This window comes from Schistocerca cancellata, chromosome 4 (genome assembly GCF_023864275.1).
Source record: "Schistocerca cancellata isolate TAMUIC-IGC-003103 chromosome 4, iqSchCanc2.1, whole genome shotgun sequence".
Classification (NCBI taxonomy): Eukaryota; Metazoa; Arthropoda; class Insecta; order Orthoptera; family Acrididae; genus Schistocerca; species Schistocerca cancellata.
Genome location: NC_064629.1, coordinates 154,178,504 through 154,199,142, shown reverse-complemented (window position 1 = coordinate 154,199,142; position 20,639 = coordinate 154,178,504). Strand labels below are relative to the sequence as shown.

The 20,639-nt window shown below is 44.8% G+C and overlaps 1 protein-coding gene and 1 non-coding gene across 2 annotated transcripts in view; both read left to right on the top strand.

Moving 5' to 3' along the window:
• Window positions 1-20,639, top strand: part of LOC126183941 (lysosomal acid phosphatase-like) — a 182,869-nt gene that overhangs the window by 63,585 nt on the left and 98,645 nt on the right. Inside the window, exon 2 of the mRNA XM_049926290.1 lies at window positions 17,615-17,713. Coding sequence (XP_049782247.1) covers window positions 17,615-17,713 — 99 coding nt within the window. The remainder of the gene's footprint in view (window positions 1-17,614; window positions 17,714-20,639) is intronic.
• Trnai-gau (transfer RNA isoleucine (anticodon GAU)) lies at window positions 3,182-3,260 on the top strand. The gene has a single exon. It is a non-coding gene; the product is annotated as a tRNA-Ile (tRNA).

Sequence of the window (20,639 nt, the reverse complement as noted above, 5' to 3'; positions counted from 1 at the left end):
GATCCTTGAAGCTCGGGGCCTCCTAGCCCAGCAACAGGAGTGCTTCCGTCAGGACCGCTCAGCAATGGACAATTTAGTCTCGCTAGAGTCGGCTATTCATACAGCTTTTACTCGGCGAGAACATCTAGTTGCTGTTTTCTTTGATCTTCGGAAGGCGTACGATACCACATGGCGCCGTCATATCCTTGCTACGCTGCACAAATGGGGCTTATGGGGTCCACTTCCGATTTTTCTACGGAATTTTCTCTCCAATCGCTCCTTTCGGGTTAGAGTTGGCACATATTTTAGCTCTGCTCATATTCAGGAGAATGGTGTCCCACAGGGCTCAGTTCTCAGTGTTCCCCTCTTTTTGGTGGCGATTAATGGTCTTGTGGCTGTGGTGGGCTCATCGGTCTGTTCCTCTCTATATGCCAATGACTTTTGTCTTTATTACAGTTCCCCAAGCATCAGTGTCGCTGAACGGCGGCTGCAGGGAGCTATCCGTAAGGCACATTTTTGGGCATCCAACCATGGTTTTCAGTTCTCAGCCTCCAAGACCCGAGTGATGCATTTCTGTCGCCGTCGAACTGTCCACCTCCATCCAGAGCTCTACCTTGCCAATGAACTCCTTCGTATTGAGGAGACGTATCGCTTCCTTGGCATGCTGTTTGATGCTCAGCTCACTTGGACACCTCATCTTCGCGAGCTTAAACAATGGTGCTGGCGGCACCTCAACATCCTTCGCTGCCGCAGCCACACCATTTGGGGGGCTGCACGAACAACCCTCCTACAGCTCTATAAGGCCTTAGTACAGTCCCGTCTCGACTACGGGAGCGTGGTGTACGACGCAGCAACACCTTCAATGTTGCAGATCCTCGATCCGATTCTCCATTGTGGCGTCAGACTGGCGACAGGTGCCTTCCGCACTAGTCCGGTGACTAGACTTCTTGTAGAAGCTGAAATCCTTCCCCTACGATTCCGCCAACAACAGTTGCTTGCGTCGTACATCACCCGCATCCGTGAGTCGCCCGACCACCGAAACTGCAGGCTCCTTTTTCCATCTTCTGCACTCCCCTCCCCACGACGGCGGCCTAGGTCGGGTCTCCCGATTGCGGTCCGCGTTCGTTCCCTTCTCTCGTCACTCGAGTCCTTTCCCGTTCCTCCATCCTTCCGGCCCTCTTCTTCTACCCCTCCTTGGTCCCTCCCTCGCTTGCGGCTTTTCTTGGATTTGTCCTGCGACTCCAAGTCCTCCGTTCCATCTGCCAGTCTTCGTCAACAATTCCTGGCTCTTCTTTCCTCTTTTCGTGATGCAGATGTAGTCTACACCGATCGTTCTGTGGGCGATGAACGCACTGGGTTTGCTTTCATCCACGGCGACTACGTTGAGCAGCATTCTTTATCGTGCACTCACTCACTTTTCCTCCTGCCCTGGGGAGTCATTTGTTATATGCAGTGACTCCCTGAGTGGATTGCAAGCACTCGACCAGTGTTTTTCTCAGGACCCTTTGGTGCGCGGTATTCAAGATGCTGTTTCAGCTCTCGCCGAGTGTGGTCGTTCACCGACGTTTGTGTGGACCCTGGGCCACATCGGCATTCCAGGAAACGAACGTGTTGATCGGTTGGCCAAGCAGGCCACCACTTCACTACCGCTGGAGCTTGGTCTCGTGGAAAGAGACCTCCGGTCAGCCCTACATCGCAAGGTCCGCGATGTCTGGAGCTCTGAATGGTCTGTCTTGAACACGCCAAATTAGCTCCTAATTGGCCGGCCGAAGTGGCCGTGCGGTTAAAGGCGCTGCAGTCTGGAACCGCAAGACCGCTACGGTCGCAGGTTCGAATCCTGCCTCGGGCATGGATGTTTGTGATGTCCTTAGGTTAGTTAGGTTTAACTAGTTCTAAGTTCTAGGGGACTAATAACCTCAGCAGTTGAGTCCCATAGTGCTCAGAGCCATTTGAACCATTTTTTTTAGCTCCTAATGGTCAAGCCGTCCACGGCCGTATGGTACACATCCTTGAGGGGCACGCGTAGGGACTCAGTTGTTCTCTGCCGTCTCTGAATTGGACATACGCGGTTGACCCACAGCTATCTCTTTCGTCGTCAGAACCCTCCCAAGTGTCGCTGTGAGGCAGGGCTGACAGTGGTGCATCTTCTGATGGACTGCCCGCTTTTAGCCCCCTTGCGGCAGTCCTTTAATTTATCAGCTGCACTTCCTTTAATTCTTGGTGACGATGCCTCTATAGCTGACTCAGTTTTACGTTTTGTCCGTGCAGCTGGGTTTTATAACTCGCTCTAGTGTGGGCGCTCTCGCATGATTTCTCAGACTACACCCACTCCAGCGACTATTAATTGTGACGTGGACACCAAAATATCGTCTTTTATGGTAACAAGTTGTGTTGGTACCTCTATCAACGCTTTCCAGCTGGAGGTTCAAATGGTTCAAATGGCTCTGAGCACTATGGGACTTAACATCTATGGTCATCAGTCCCCTAGAACTTAGAACTACTTAAACGTAACTAACCTAAGGCCATCACACACATCCATGCCCGAGGCAGGATGCGAACCTACGACTGTAGCGGTCACGCGGTTCCAAACTGAAGCGCCTAGAACCGCACGGCCACACCGGCCGTCCCAGCTGAAGGTTTTTCGTTTGTAGTTGAGTGGTTGACCTTTTACCTGATCCATCAACCACTGTAGTCTGTTTTACTCTAGTCAACTATTTGCTCTGCTCCTTTTAAGTGTCCTCTATTTTGTGTTACTGCGGTGTTCATTTTAGCTCTGTACCCCTTGGTATTCCCTCCCTCTGGGTGCAGAGGTTACGCTTTTACTGTATAGGCCTTTTACAAGTCTGTCTGTTTTTAACTGGGGACTGATGACCTCGATGTTTAGTCCCCATCAAACCCTAAACCAACCAACCAACCAACCAACCCTGTCCATTTCCTCCATGCTCGTTACTCTGAGATTCCCGCAGGAGGTCGGACATGTTCAGAAGAGCAGAAAAGCCTTGCATTCATGTAATTGATTCACCTAAATGGACAATGGATCCACCTTCTTCAGTGCGGATGCACAAGTACGTCCGACCTTCTGCGGGAATCTCAGAGTAGCGAGCATGGAGGGAATGGACAGGAACTGCGGACAGGTGGCGCTCTGTGGGAGTGAGGGATCCGCGAGGCGTGCCGACTTAGTCCATACAGTTGCGAGCACACTGTCTCACGGATGGCGCAGTGGTTAACGCACCTGCCTGATAAGCAGGAGATCCCGGGTTCGAATCACGGTCTGGTGCACATTTTCACTCGTCGTCGCTGATTCCGCGTAATGTCCCAATGCAGCTGACATCAGTAATCCCTACCACATCGTTTCCTTTCTTCCTCTCCCGCCCCCTCCACCTTCAATTTACATAAAATCTAGCACTGATCTTGGATGAAGCTGGTAGAGGGAAGAGGAAGGGTGAAACCTCCCGCCGACGTCGAGGTCTTAGAGGCGAAGTATTCCTCCAGCTGGACGAGGATCACGAAAATAATTAGTTACGGCCTTCTTGGGGAAAAAGACCACGAAATTTGCCGGTACTGGTTTGTTCAAACTAAAGGAAATCTTAAGGGTGTCAGACAGTGCTATCTCAGCATCCTAAATAGTTGTAGCAATTTTCTTAGTGAGTATATGAGAGCATGCAGGTATAAAAACATGCACGATTGTTAATTTGTATGCACCACCAGACTGGTTGTAGCCCAGGCGGCGAGTACGCATAAGAACAATACAATTAGGAGTACCTAAACCAGACGAGTGGGTTGGCTGTCGAAATATCGTGTAGGAAAATGGAATCCACAATTCGGCTGAGTGCCCGAAGTATAGCATTAATTAATCACGTCGAGAAAACGTGAGAGTTTATAAAACTACGAAGAGCATGATCTGCAAGGAATACAAGCGCAAAGGCAGTTCATCACCCGTTAGGACTAAAGTTGGCAACTGCGACAGGTTCTGCTCTAGTCCTACCTCTAGATGGATATCTCCGAGAGTGACGGCGGACCTGGCAAACGTTAAAAAGGCGACTCCCTTCCACTTTGTTTCATCTCTCTGCAGCATCAGCGGCAGCCTGTGTAAACACGTTTTGGCCTTTTTCGCATTAACGTTACGTTCCACTCGGTATTTATTTTACATTTAATAATATGTCAATAATCTGCTCCTAGTAAGGGCATCTTTCACTCCCAAAGCATTATTTCATTTTCCAGTACAATCATACAATAAAAGAAGGAATAGGCAGCACTGTTTCTGGACATACGGTAACCTCGGTGTGCCCAGAGGTTGTCAGGCCCTGGCGCAAAAACCAAGCAGTATGTTTCCCTTCGCCGGCCGTAGTGGCCGTGCGGTTCTAGGCGCTTCAGTCGGGAACCGCGTGACCGCTACTGTCGCAGGTTCGAATCCTGCCTCGGGCATGGATGTGTGTGGTGTCCTTAGGTTAGTTAGGATTAATTAGTTCTAAGTTCTAGGCGACTGATGACCTCAGAAGTTAAGTAGCATAGTGCTCAGAGCCATTTGAACCATTTTGTTTCCCTTCGGCTTTTATCTTTCCTCGTAGGAGGATCCATAAAAGCTTCCAAGCTTCCAGGGCGCTAATCTTGACTTCAAATCGCCATCTTGGCCCTTTTTTCCACTCGGCCTGCCATTTCATTTAGCATAATGAAAGTTAATTACTAAATACACGCATGAACTGTTTCCGCTTTGCCTACTAGAACGGCCCTCTTTAGAAGGACACAAATTAAAATTTACAATAGGCCATACAGTTTCATAACGTATGTAGAAGTTCCATACATGAAAAGTTCGATTATAAATTTATAGCTGTTACATTACAGCTTAATAAAGGAAATAAATTTAGGGTTGACACAAGATCTAGGTAAGATTACAAAAGCAAGCAGCTATCTCTAGATATAGAGGAATGTAAAGTTTCACATTTCACAAAACGTAAAAAAGTAAAATACTTGCCTTCTCTTTAAATTTTTTTATTTGTTAGATGTATTCCAATCCCTATCTTCCCCTGCAGCTTTTACCCTGTACAGCTTCCTCTAGTGCCCTGATATCTTAGCACACATTCTGTCATCCTGTCACTTCTTCTTGTCGTTGTTTCCGTATGTTCTTTTCTTCGCCGATTCTTCGAAGAACCACCTCATTCCTTACATTATCAGTCTACCTAATTTTCAACAATCCTATGTAAGCACCAGATCTCAAACGCTTTAATTCTCTTCTGTTCCGGTTTTCCCATTGTCCATGATTCACTGCCATCATATACTGTGTTCCAAACGTATGCTTTAAGACTGTTCTTCTCTACGTTAAGGCCTATGTTTGATACCGTAAACTTTTCTTGACCAGGGATGACTTCTTTGCCTATGCCAGTCTGCTTTTTATGACCACCTTGCTCCATTCGTCGTGGGTTTTGCTCCAAAAGTAGCAAAATTCCTTAACTTCGTCTACTTCCTGATCACCAAGGTTGATAAGTTTCTCTCTCGTCTCGATTCTGCTAGTTCTCACTACTTTTTTTCTTTTTCCACATTGACTTTCAATGCGTATTCTGTACTCCAGGCTGTTCAGTTCATTCAACGGATCCCGTAATTCTTTCTCACTTGCACTGGCGATAGCAATATCACTATTGAATCTTATCATTGACATCCTTTCACTCCGAATTTTAATCCCACTCTTGAACTTTAGTTTATTTTCGTCATTGCTTCTTCGATGTACAGACTGAGCAGCAGGGACGAAAGATTGCATCCGTGTCTTGCACCATTTTTAATTCGAACATTTTGTTCCTGGTCTTAAAATATTATTGTTCACTCTTGGTTCTTCTACTGACTGTATGTTGCCAGTCTTCCCCTGTAGCTTACTCCTATTTCTCTCAGAATTTCGTAGAACCTGCACTGTTTTACAATGCCAAAGGTTTTTTCTATTTCGACAAATCCTATGAACGTATCATGATTTTTCTTCAATCACACTTCCATTATCAAGCGCAACTCTCTGGTACCTTTACCTTACCTAATTCAAACTAATCGTCATCTAACAGATCATCAAATTTCTTCTCTATTTTTACGTATATTATTCTTGCTAGCAGTTGGATGCTAGAGCTGTCAAGCTGATTGTACGATAACTGGCGCACTCATCTGCCCATGCTGTCTTCGGAATAGTGTGAACGATATTTTTCCGAAAGTCTGGTGGTACTGTGGTAAGGTAGACATTCCCAGAGATTCTACACGCGAACTGGAACAGTCGTTTGGTTGCCGTTTCCCCCAATGATTTTACAATACTTGCAAATAGAATATATCAGGTCGAACTATACATGGGAATATGTAATTATTATGTATGGTAAATTCTGAGTGACAAGGTAGAATAAAGGTGGCTGACTACGATTCTTCAGCATGTAAATAAAAATTTTTAATTTATGTAGGGTACTGTCTGTGTTCCTCATTGTACCATGTGTAAATAATGCCGGAAAATGACAGAATACAAATGAGGAGGACTGTGTGAATGATTACGAGCTTGCTTGTTCACGGAAAAACGTTCATGAAACGATGCAAAATATGAAAAGCAGAGATTCGCAGGAATATACTCAGTATCCGTTACACGCCTATTTAGAATGAATCAGAAATCTGTCTTACCGGGAAAGTAACAGTCAACTTCACATACGTAACTCCCTTGGGAGCAGTCAAAACAAGATGATACTAATAGCAGCTCTCACAGTGGTATACACGCCATCTACATCTACGCTGAAGAGCCAAAGAAATTCTTACATCTGCCTAATATCGTGTAGGGTCTCTGCGAGCACGCGGTAGTGCCGCAACACGATGTGGCAAGGTCTAGTCTAATGTCGGAAGTAGTGCCAGAGGGAAATGACAACATGAATTCTACAGGGATGTCAATAAATCCGTAGGAGTATCCCAGATATGTCCAATAATGTTCATGTCTGGGGAGTTCGGTAGCCAGCGGAAGTTTTTAAACTCAGACGAGTGTTCCTGAAGCCACTGCGTGCGTATACTGGATGTGTGTGGTGTCGCATTGTCCTGCTGGAATTGCCCAAGTCCGTCGGAGTGCACAATGGACATGAATGGATGCAGGTAATCAGACAGGATGCTTACGAACGTGTCACCTGTCAGAGTCGTATCTAGGCGTTTCGGGGTCCCATATGAGCCAAATTCACGCGCCCCGCACAAATTATAGAGCCGCCGCCAGCTTTAACAGTCCCTTGCTGACATGCAGGGTCCATGGATTCATGAGGTTGTCTTCATACCCGTACAAATCCATCCGCTCGATACAATTTGACACGCTGACCAGGCAACATGTTTCCAGTCATCAGCAGTCCAATATCCGCGTTGACGGGCCCAGGCGAGGCGTATACCTTTGTGGTGTGCAGTCATCAAGGGTACACCAGTGGCCCATCGGCTCCGAAAGCCCATATCGATGATGTTTCGTTGAATGGTTCGATCGCTGACACTTGTTGATGGCCGAGCATTGAAATCTGCAGCAATTTGCAGCAACTTCTGTCACGTTGAACGATTCTCTTTAGTCATCGTTGGTCCAGTTCTTGGATGATCTTTTTCCGGTCGCAGCGATGTCGGAGATTTGATGTTTTACCGGATTCCTGATATTCATGGTGTACTGGTCGTACCGAAAAATCCCCATCTTCATCGCTACCTCGGGGATGCTGTGTTCCATCGCTCGTGCGCCGGCTATAACACCACGTTCAGACTCATTTAAAACTTGATAACCTGCCACTGTAGCAGCAGTAACCGATCAAGCAACTGCACCAGACACTCGTTGTCTTATACAGGGTGTTCCAAAAAGGTACGGCCAAACTTTCAGGAAACATTCCTCACACACAAAGAAAGAAAATATGTTATGTGGACATGTGTCCGGAAACGCTTACTTTCCATGTTAGAGCTCATTTTATTACTTCTCTTCAAATCGCATTAATCATGGAATGGAAACACAGCAACAGAACGTACTAGCGTGACTTCAAACACTTTGTTATAGGGAATGTTCAAAATATCCTCCGTTAGCGAGGATACATGCATCCACCCTCCGTCGCATGGAATCCCTGATGCGCTGATGCAGCCCTGGAGAATGGCGTATTGTATCACAGCCATCCACAATACGAGCACGAAGAGTCTCTATATTTGGTACCGGGGTTGCGTAGACAAGAGCTTTCAAATGCCCCCATAAATGAAAGTCAAGAGGGTTGAGGTCAGGAGAGCGTGGAGGCCATGGAATTGGTCCGCCTCTACCAATCCATCGGTCACCGTATCTGTTGTTGAGAAGCGTACGAACACTTCGACTGAAATGTGCAGGAGCTCCATCGCGCATGAACCACATGTTGTGTCGTATTTGTAAAGGCACATGTTCTAGCAGCACAGGTAGAGTATCCCGTATGAAATCATGATAACGTGCTCCATTGAGAGTAGGTGGAAGAACATGGGGCCCAATCAAGACATCACCAACAATGCCTGCCCAAACGTTCACAGAAAATCTGTGTTGATGACGTGATTGCACAATTGCGTGCGGATTCCCGTCAGCCCACATATGTTGATTGTGAAAATTTACAATTTGATCACGTTGGAATGAAGCCTCATCCGTAAATAGAACATTTGCACTGAAATGAGGATTGACACATTGTGGGAGGCACCATTCGCAGAAGTGTACACGTGGAGGCCAATCAGCTGCTGATAGTGCCTGCACACGCTGTTCATGGTACGGAAACAACTGGTTCTCCCGTAGCACTCTCCATACAGTGACGTAGTCAACGTTACCTTGTACAGCAGCAACTTCTCTGACGCTGACATTAGGGTTATCGTCAACTGCACGAAGAATTGCCTCGTCCATTGCAGGTGTCCTCGTCGTTCTAGGTCTTCCCCAGTCGCGAGTCATAGGCTGGAATGTTCCGTGCTCCCTAAGACGCCGATCAATTGCTTCGAACGTCTTCCTGTCGAGCCACCTTCGTTCTGGAAATCTGTCTCGATACAAACGTACCGCGCCACGGCTATTGACCCGTGTTAATCCATACATCAAATGGGCATCTGCCAACTCCGCATTGTAAACATTGCACTGACTGCAAAACCACGTTCGTGATGAACACTAACCTTTTGATGCTACGTACTGATGTGCTTGATGCTAGTACTGTAGAGCAATGAGTCGCATGTCAACACAAGCACCGAAGTCAACATTACCTTCCTTCAATTGGACCAACTGGCGGTGACGAAACTAAATTGGGCTCTAACATGGAAATTAAGCGTTTCCGGACACATGTCCACATAACATCTTTTCTTTATTTGTGTGTGAGGAATGTCTCCTGAAAGTTTGGCCGTACCTTTTTGTAACACCCTTTATAGGCGGTGCCGACCGCAGCGCCGTATTCTGCCTGTTTACATGTTTCTGTATTTGAAAACGCATACCTATACCAGTTTCTTTGGCGCTTCAGTGTACATACATACACCTTGTGCCACTATAAGGTGCATGGGGAAGCTACCTTGTGCTACTCCAAGTCACTTTTCTGTTCCACTCGAGAATAGAGCGACGGACAGACGTCTGTGTATGCCTCCGTAAGAGCGCTAATTTCTCTTGTCTTCGCTGTCCTTACGTGCTCTGTGAACTTTCTCAGCAATTAATGATTTCATTTCACCATTACACTTGATAATGGTTATAAAGCTGAAATCGGGATAGCGTGAAATAAATTTAATATTAAAACACAAGCACATTGCGGAAATTCCATGTAAAAAAAAATTGTCAATGTTTCGCGAAAAGAATGGAGTCTTCCCTCAAGGATTCTGCAGTTGATTACACGGAGCATTTCCGTAATACTCGCGTGTTTATCCAACCTACCGGTAACAAATCTAGCAGCATGCCTCTGAACAGCTTCGATGTATTTATTTAAAACTACGTGTTGGGGATATCGACCACTCGAACAGTACTCGCATAAGTGCGAGGGTTGGAACTTTAATATTGGCAACTATTTATTTACAGCTCTTAAAAAGTAGATACGTGTTGCAAAGTTTTAATGACCTTCAAAGTAGTCACCAGCATTGTGTATAACCCGTTGCCAGCGATGTGGAAGTCGAAGGATACTCTTAGCAGTGCCAGTTGTGTTGACAGTTCGAGTGACAGGGTCTATTGCCCGACGAATTTGTAGCAGTTCTGAAGCGAACGCCGTGAAGTGTTTCCTTCAGTTTCGAAATCGAGTTCAACTCACAAGGGCTTGACTCAGGGGAGTGCAGTAGGTGGTATAGCACTTAGCAGCCCCATCAGTCAAACAAATCGGTAACAGCTTGCATTGTACGTGCTTGTGCACTGTTCTGCAAAATGATGGTCAGGTCCTGCAGAAAGTGTCATCGCTTCTGTCTCTATGCTGTTCATTTTTGGAACACAACCTTAGCTTAGAGACAGAAGCGATGACACTTTCTGTAGGACCTGACCATCATTTTGCAGGACAATGCTCAAGCACGTACAGTGCAAGCTGTTTTATTTGACTGATGGGGCTGCTAAGTGTTATACCACCTACTGCACTCCCCTGAATTATGCCCTCGTGACTTCAACTCGATTACCGGCCGCTGTGGCCGAGCGGTTCTAGTCGCTTCAAAAATAATTCAAATGGCTCTGAGCACTATGGGACTCAACATCTTAGGTCATAAGTCCCCTAGAACTTAGAACTACTTAAACCTAACTAACCTAAGGACATCAGACACACCCATGCCCGAGGCAGGATTCGAACCTGCGACCGTAGCAGTCCCGCGGTTCCGGACTGCAGCGCCAGAACCGCTAGACCACCGCGGCCGGCCTAGTCGCTTCAGTCTGGAACCGCGCTACCGCTACGGTCGCAGGTTCGAATCCTGCCTCGGGCATGGATGTGTGTGATGTCCCTAGGTTAGTTAGGTTTAAGTAGTTCTAAGTTCTAGGGACTGATGACCTCCGATGTTAAGTCTCATAGTGCTCAGAACCATTTGAACCATTTTGTGCAATGTTACGCCTAGATATTTAACCTATGCGACTGTGCCAACCAGCATACCGTTAATGCTGTATTCGAATATTACAGGATTGTTCTTCACACTCATTTGCATTAGCTTATATTTTACTACGTTTAGAGCAAACTGCCGTTCATCATTCTTGGCAGGAAAGGGAGAAAGATATCTTAATATCCAAACGTTTGTGGGAATTGCAGCACACACAAAGAAAGATCCGAATGAAGACAGCCTCAGAGGACGTGTAGAACAGTGTATGACGAATAAGGAATTAGCACGGCAGAGAGGCGTACACGTGGGTGAACAGTGTCATCTCATGTGACCAGAAAGGTCTGTGTTAAACGGTCAGTCATTTAACGGCCATCAAACGAGGCTGATATGCGAAAGAAACTCGACAAGGCTGCAGTATCGGTATGGCTCAGTTCGCGTGTGGCAAAATGACCAGAGTACGAGAAATGAGTTACTCTTATCGTGACAGTTCTACTCGTACACGACATGCAGCTACGTCAGTAATGCGTGTGTGGAACGGAACATGTACATCTTCGTCCGGTGTTGCCAAGACGGTGGAGCGCTGCAATGATTTTGGACCAGTCTGTGGAGATGATTCGAAGCCATCTGCAGCGTGCTGGATTGTAACAAGCCGAAACACTACACGCGTCGGATCGCAATAAGCATGAGAAAGAGGTCGCTTTCGTCCTAAGTTGCGCAATCCGTTGCTTTTAGACGGATCCCGATTTAGCTTTTCCTGCAGTGATAGTTCTATACGTGGTAGACACTACCCATATGGCTGCACCCTGGCAGACTAGTGTTATTGAGGTGTATATCCTACAAGCGCCAACTGAGCTGATTTGCGGTGCCGTGGATGCAACGTCATCCCGACCCTTACGTACTGACAAGGGGAAGGCCTCAGACACGGCCAACCGATTCGGCTCAAATTTGGCAGGTCGCTTATGTACAACCTAAAACGAAGAACTCTAAGGTATTTTGGGTCAACACCCCCGCAATTTTGAGAAAATCACCCCTAAAGGTTATGAAGAGTAATCAACTCAAAATTGGAGGGATTGATAGATAATTGTAAATAGAGTATTTTTCATCATCAGGTATAAGGTCCGCGAAAGCAAACTTTTCCAGAAATCGAGGAAAGAAACTTTTACAACTGCCGCTTCTCTACCCACATGTTAAACGCTTTTCGCCGACAACGCCGATAGCATGCCGGCACGGTAGCTCAGCGTGTTCGGTCAGAGGGCTGTGCTCTCTGTAATTAAAAAAAATTAAATAAAATAAAAAAAACTGAGTCAAGGAATCCATAATGAACTTGAACAGATGTCTTGTGACGTCCGCCGAAACCAAACACAACGAACCACCTAGAAGAAAAAAAAAAAATAAAAAAATAGCGCAACGCCCAAGGTAACTGGCTGGGAATCGGAGAACCCGGGTTCGAATCTCAAAGAAACCTAGTGGATTTTATTCTTTTCGGTTGTATTTTTCCATATCTCAATTGATACGGACAGGAGGGTTAATAAGGTAATAATGGTAATAATAAGGTAGGCAAACCAATTTCCCAAACGCCGTGAGTTAGTAAAGTATTAAACTTTTAAACCTTGTCACATGAAAACAACTCCGAGTAAGAATGCTGCGAATTCCTCACGAGGGATCACAGCCAACCGCACGACGCTTGTTTACAGCGAGGCACGGGAGAGAATGCACGCGGGGAGAGTTATGTTGTACCGGTTGCCTCTTTGTCATATCATAGTTGTGAACCTGGAAGAGTGAAGGTGTTCAGCGTGAGCCTCATAAAAGTCAATCGGAAAGAGTCGTTTTCCGTCATCAGGCTGCCGCGAACCTCGCTGATACATGTAGTCATTTTTACATCGTTAATGCGCCGAATGAAATACGATTTGTGAATGAATACAGTGTTCTTTCGTAAGTAACAAATGACGAGTACTGTATGTAGTTCGCCGGCCGGAGTGGCCGTGCGGTTCTATGCGCTACAGTCTGGAGCCGAGCGACCGCTACGGTCGCAGGTTCGAATCCTGCCTCGTGCATGGATGTATGTGATGTCCTTAGGTTAGTTAGGTTTAATTAGTTCTAAGTTCTAGGCGACTGATGACCTCAGAAGTTAAGTCGCATAGTGCTCAGAGCCATTTGAACCACTTTTTGTATGTAGTTTGTAGTGATAAGCTCATCTGTTTATTCCGTAGTAACGAGTTATTGTTTGTTGTATCATGTCTTTCAGGTGCATAATCTGAATAATGGAGGATGTACACCGTTCGACTAGCGCTGTAATTTATAGTTGGGAGCTTGTCACAGACGAAGGCAAGCTGGAAGTTAAACACGCTGTGTTTTGGTTTGTAAAAGTGTTGCAAGACAGATGCATTATCATTGCACTACCGGAAGCAGGCAGTTCTGTTTCTCGGCATTCCAGATTGATAGGAGTGGCTATCGTAGATAGATTTTTGGAGCTGACGAACGAAATGACTTTTGTTGATACGGAAGTACTATACAATGAAGACGAAGCAGGAGGTGATTCAGTGGAAGATATCCTGACTAGTGAATCGCAAAATGGTCATAACACTTTGGAAACACATCACTGGGAATATGTGCTTCATCTGTTCCCGATGAGTATTACGTACCGGTTACTAAACGATTGAACTACGGCGCTATACCCCTTGAAGTAAAAGTAAAGGCGGTAGCGCTAGCCAGGAATCATCCAAACTGGAACTTACAAACACTGCAAAAGAATGGTGCAACAACAGCCCTGAAAAGGAAGAAAGACTTGTAATTGTGGGAAAGTGATATCATTAAAGGAGGGACAAGATACGACAAATACCAGGCGATAAATAAGTGGACATACGACCGATTTGTCGAATCTCGCTGTCGTAACGAGAATGTAACAACGACAGCGCTTCAATATACGGCCAACAAGGATTTTACGTTTGCTGCATCATTACCTTGGGCAAGAAATTTCAAATCGGAGTATAAAATTCGTCAACGGCACGTCACTAAATACGTCTCTCATAAGGAGGCACAAAATATAGAAGTTATACGAAAAGTGGCAGCTGTTTTCAGCACGCAAACGGCGTCACTTATGACCGGTTTTAATCATGATTACGTGATCAACACTGATCAAACAGGATGAGAGTATCGGCTGAACATTCGACGAACGTTATCGCATAAGGGAGAAAAACGAACCCTTGTCGCAGTTGGTAGTAAAAACAAACTAACACATTCGTACAGGGCGCAGTATGCATCACAGCCTCTGGAAAAGTGTTGCCTAAGCTTTTCCTGTGTTTACAAGAAACGAACGTTACACTTGGCTCTCGGGCTATAGAAGAGGTCAATCGTTTAACCGACTCGTTGAAAAATGTTTACATTACCTGCTCCAAATCCGGGAAACTGACGAATGTGATTTACAGAACATTTCTTGAGAATGTTTCAAAACCATACCTTTCTGATAAAAAGTTTTGTCTAATACTGGATTCCTTGAGTGGACAAATTAATACTAAAATATATGACACAATGTTTATAGATGGCGGGGGTCAGCCGACGTGCACAGTAAAAGTAATACCGCCAAACTGCACACCTGTGTGCCAGACTTGTGATGTTTATTTCTATCGCCAAGTTAAAAACTTTATTTTCAGGCTTCAGAATTGCAGCGTGTTTCTGGAAACCCGACGGGAATTGCACAACCGCACTGATGCAATAACTATCCGCAGCATAATTCATAACCAACTTTCAGCACCGATTTTTCAGACAATGATATCGTATGCGTGGTACGCATCAAAAGTAATTCCCGAAGGAGACATATTTTTAAATGTAAACCAAGAGTGTTTTCCGCCGACTCTTCGGAAGGAACAGTGTAGCTGTCAAAAGATTGCATTCATTAGACGTTCTTGGAGCCGTGAATATATTTGTTTCGAATGTTTATACGACAAGTACCATCCATCTAGTTGTTCGAAGAAAAGTGAGGACACGTAACAGTAACTGGAAGCGCCATTGTAAAGTGAGCTGGAGTAACATTTTAGTTGTTTACTAGCCCAAGAGGTTTGAGAAATTTATTTGCCTACCTTATTATTATCATTCCTTATTGATTTACTTACCTTATTAACCCTCCTATCCCTAACAATTGAGATATGGAAAAATACAAACGAAAAAAGAAGAACATCTGCTAGATTTCCTCGACATCCAAAACCCGGGTTCTCCGATTCCCAGCCAGTTGCCTTGGCAGTTGCGCTATCGGTGCTGTCGGCGAAAAGCGTTTAACATGTGGATACAGAAGCGGCAGTTGTAAAAGTTTCTTACCTCGATTTCTGGAAAAGTATGCGTTTTAGGACCCCATACCTGATGATGAAAAATGCTCTATTTACAATTATCTATTGATCCCATCAATTTTGAGTCGATTGTTCGTCATAACCTTTAGGGGTGATTTTCTCAAAAACGCGGGGGTGTTGACCCAAAATATCTTAGATTCCTTCACTTTAGGTTGTACACAAGCGACCTGCCAAATTTGAGCCGAATTGGTTGGCCGTGTCTGAGGCCTTCCCCTTGTGAGACCAAACTGAATGTCCGCAGCTCGTGGTCGTGCGGTAGCGTTCTCGCTTCTCACGCCCGGGTTCCCGGGTTTGATTCCCGGCGGGGTCAGGGATTTTCTCTGCCTCGTGATGACTGGGTGTTGTGTGACGTCCTTAGGTTAGTTAGGTTTCTGTAGTTCTAAGTTCTAGGGGACTGATAGTGCCCAGAGCCATTTGAGCCATTTTTGAACCAAACTCAATAGCAATCACCACTTCTGAGAAATTTTAGAGCACGAGATACTGTCCCTTCTTCAAGGAGCACCACGTGCCATATTTATTGGCGACAAGCGAGGTAACATTTGACGAGAATTGTACAAGCATTCTTCAGAATTTAACAGGTACTACTGATTGATTGAAAGGAAAAGCTTCGGATAACGTATTTGAAACAAAGAAAAATGTAACCTACAAAATTTGCCGAACAGTTCAGATACGTATCAAAATTATATTTGCAGGCGCAGATAATTTCGAGGGAAACTCTTTCCGACTATCAAATGATTTCATCGCAATGCGAAGACATTTTTCCTTATAACTTTGAATATATTTGCACTCTCTTCACATTTTTTGATCTGTTGAAGATAGTGAATAAACAACAGTCATTTAATACCCCAAGAAACTTTGTCTCTTATCAGCCCTACTGACAAAACTGATTTCGTCCTTTGTCGTGACTGTTGCGCAGTATTTTGTTCTCATCTTTCATTCGTGGTCACGTCTCGAGAAATTATTTAAATCCATTTCCTATTAAATGTCATGATAGAACTTCGGTATTCTTAGTGACCTCACACCCATTTGTAACACGTGTATGATATTCGATTCTTAACCCATATTCCAACAAATTTTTGTAAAGAAACACCGCCATTTGATTATTTTATTGTTTAGTTAAGTACAACCCAGGTTTCGGCATTTTATGCCATTTTCAAGTATTTGATTCTATATCTTTAACACATATTGCAGGACACTTAAAATGTTGTCAAGCTCATAGTTGGCCATTAAGAAAAATATTGGCTCCCCACGAAATGCCAGACGTAAAATCACCATCTTGTAACAGGTCAATAAATAATTGTGGCAGCACGTCATATTTAATAATTACGTTTTAAGGACATGTGATCATCTTTTATTTACCAACGTAAGCCTGTTTTTACTAAATATGACGTGCTCCTACTTTAAAAAAAAGTGTATGACTGTTGCTCAGCAACATCAAAAACTGCTAACATGTATTTCATTCGCTACACTAGCTCAGTTAGTCAAGGATGACGAATGAAATCGGCCGTGATCTGTTTAAAGTAGTCATTCCCGGTCTGACTTAGAAAGGCCATGAAAAGCTAAATCTAGGTGGCGGGACGGGAATGAGAATCCCGGTACTCATGGTCGGCCGGCCGAAGTGGCCGTGCGGTTCTAGACGCTTCAGTCTGGAACCGTGTGACCGCTACGATCGCAGGTTCGAATCCTGCCTCGGCATGGATGCGTGTGATGTCCTTAGGTTAGTTAGGTTTAAGTAGTTCTAAGTTCTAGGGTACTGATGACCGCAGATGTTAAGTCCCATAGTGCTCAGAGCTATTTGAACCATTTTACTCATGGTCGCGAGTGACGTACTTCCACCACTGCTCTACTTCCCTGCATCAGCATCGGCATTGGTAGTCGGTTTAGATGGCAAATGCCGTTCCATGAGGAACTGTTGTTACTAAAATCGACAGTGACTGAAAAAGTATGGGCTCATACCGACAGTCTTCAGTTACAAATACATTCAGTCCTCAACTATCCTTAAAGCTAGTCAGTACTTCCTGGTTGACTCGGTTAGGTCTTACTTTTGTTTGTCATAAAGTGTACTTCTTTCAGTTTTAATCCCATTAACTGCCTGTTCGTTCTCTTTATTATATTTTAAGTTACCTCACCATGTTTACAGACAACTCAGAAGCTTCTAGTGAAAATTGTAAGAGTTTAATTGGTTGCTTGTTGTCGTGAGAACTTGCAGGAGAAAGTGCAGTTTGACAGTTGCTCTAAATACTGATGTTGCTCAACTGCTAAGTTACATGTCTAAGCCCACGCAGTGCGCAGAGGTTTTCGTGATGTTTTGTTTACTGTTCCAGATTTTCCGCCATGGAGACCGCACACCAACGGACACTTATCCAGAGGATCCTTACAATGACGATAAGTACTGGCCGGAAGGCTGGGGTGCCCTGACAAATGTAAGTAGAAACACTGTTTTACGTATGTGACATGCGTATCTCATCATTGAGCTACTACACTTAAGAACCTGTGCGCCTGCCACGTGCAGGGCCCCGGGAGCATGCAGAAGTGCCGCAACACTACGTGACATGTACTCGACTAATGTCTGAAGTCGTGCTGGAGGGAACTGACACCATGAATCCTGCAGGGCTGTCCATAAATCCCTAAGAGTAGGGGGGGGGGGCTGGAGATCTCTTCTGAAAAGCACGTTGCAAGGTATCCCAGATATGCTCGATAATGTTTACGTCTGCAGTGGCCAGAGAAAGTGTTTAAACTCAGAAGAGTATTCCTGGAGCCACTCTGTAGCAATTCTGGACGTGTGGGGTGTCGCATTGTCCTGCTGGAATTGCCCAAGTCCGTCGGAATGCACAATGGACATGAATCGATGCAGGTGATCAGACAGGATGCTTACGTACGTGTCACCTATCAGAATCGTATCTAGACCTATCAGGGGGTCCCATATCACACCAACTGCACATGCCCCACACCATTACAGAACCTCCACCAGCTTGAATAGTCTCCTGCGAACATGCAGGGTCCATGGATTTGTGAGATTATCTCCATACCCGTACACGTCATCCGCTCGATACAATTTGAAGCGAGACTCATCTGACCAGGCAACATGTTTCCAGTCATCAGCAGTCCAATGTCCGTGTTGACGAGCCCAGGCGAGGCATAAAGCTTTGTGTTGTACAGACAGCAAGGGTACACGAGTGGGCCTTTAGCTCCGGAAGTCCACGATGATGTTTCGTTAAATGGTTGGCACCCTTACACTTGTTGATGGCCCAGCATTGAAATCTACAGCGGAAGGGTTGCACTTCTGTCACGTTGAACGGTTCTCTTCATTTGTCGTTGGTCCTATTCTTGCAGGTTCCTTTTCCGGCCGCAGCGATGTCGGAGATTTGATGTTTTACAGGAGTCCTCATATTCACGGTATACTCGTGAAATGGTCGTGCCGGAAAATCCCCACTTCATTGCTACCTCGGAGACGCTGTGTCCCATCGTTCGTGCGCCGACTGTAACACAACGTTCAAGCTCACTCATATCTTGATAACCTGCCATTGCAGCAGCAGTAACCGATCTAACAACTGCGCCAGACACTTATTGTCTTATATGGGTGTTGCCGACCGCTGCGCCATATTCTACCTGTTTAGATATATCTTTATTTGAAGACGCATGCCTATATCAGTTTCTTTGACACTTCAATGAGTATTCAAACGCATTCTTATATTGTATAATGTTACAGATTGCAGAGTCTCGTTATCCACTGCAAATGACCCATGACTTTCTGATCGGATCAGCTGAGAAAATATAGCTAAGTTAACGGTATCTGAATCTACATATATACTCTACAAGCTATTTTACACCATGTGGCGGGCTGTACCTCTGGTATCCGTATCATTTCACAGTTCCCTGCCCCATTTGCAAACGGTACGTGTGATGTAAGTGTCGGTAAATCTCGTTATGGTCTCCAATTTCTCTGATTTTCTTGTTTTGGACGTTTCACAAGACGTACTTAGGACAAAGTAAAACGTTCCGCTATTCTTCTTGGAACGTACACTCTCGAAATATCAACAGTGAACCTGCTCATGAGGTCCAACGCATCTCTTGTACCGTCTGCCACTGAGATTTGTTGAGTATCTCCATAACGTTCTTGCGCTTACTAAACTAGCCTGTGATGAAACGCACCGCTCTTCTTTGTATCTTCTCCATCTCTTCTATTAATCCAACGCGGTAATGATGATGGACTTCGAATAATACTCATCAGTCGGCCGAACAGTTGATTTGTGTAATATTATTTAACCAGTTCTTGATGTTTCAGCTCAGACCTTAGTAAATAACATTTCGGCATAGCAATATAATGTATTTTTCCGTTACTGTTTGTTAAAAAAGTTTCATATTTACGAACAAAGAACGTGAACTGTTTTCTTGTTAGTATTATTTCGCTTAGATGTCGTAATTGCACAATATCTGTTACAAACCTCAAAGACGATAGTGTGCTAGTGTTCAAGCACACCTTTAAGTTGTAATATATGCAAAAGATGTACACCATCATGCTGTTTCTTTTCCCCACAACGATTATCTTTTATTCACAAAAAAGTATATTTCTTAACCTAGGTACACACAGAACATCTCAAACAGAAATCTCTGTGCAGCCCATCTGCTATCCTAGTGTGCTAATTCCGCCATGATCCAACACCCTCGTTCCACGACTCCACAATTACGTAATAGTTTTCCCTTGCTTTTCTTAATAATGAAACCTCTGGAAACCAGAGACGATGTATCGCTCGTGTGTTCAGCATGCAGTGATACCTGATGTGACAATATTCCGAATAAACATGTAAATTTCATTAGTTTTGCTTTCAAAGATGCACCGAGTGGTAATATACCTAACTCACTGTGACTACCAAGCATTTCATTTAGTCTGTGAACCTTTCAAGTTTGTTTCTCAAAGGGTAGGGAAACTGCAGCCATTCAGTGGAAATCGTTCGCCTTTGAAATCAGCAGTGTCGGTCCAGACTAGCCGAAATGTAACCGAATTGAGAAGAGAACGGCCCATTTATCCTGTGTGGAGAATAGTCCCAACATGGAAAACCGAAGCTGCTGTTCGCAGTAGCGACCGCCACTGGCCCAAGGGCTCGGCCGGGAACTGATGTTACACATTTGCTGTAAAATTATTTAGGGTTTATGACTGCATCATAATGTATAGGAACTAAAACTACCAAAAATGCAGAATGAAGATTGGCGTTTAAAATCCTGTCACGGCTAAAAGGAAAACTACAGCCGTGATTTTTCCCGAGAGAATGTTGCCCTTCTGTGTATTTAAATCATTGCATTCCCTTGGGTAAAATATTCCTGAGGTAAAATAGTCCCCCATTCGGATCT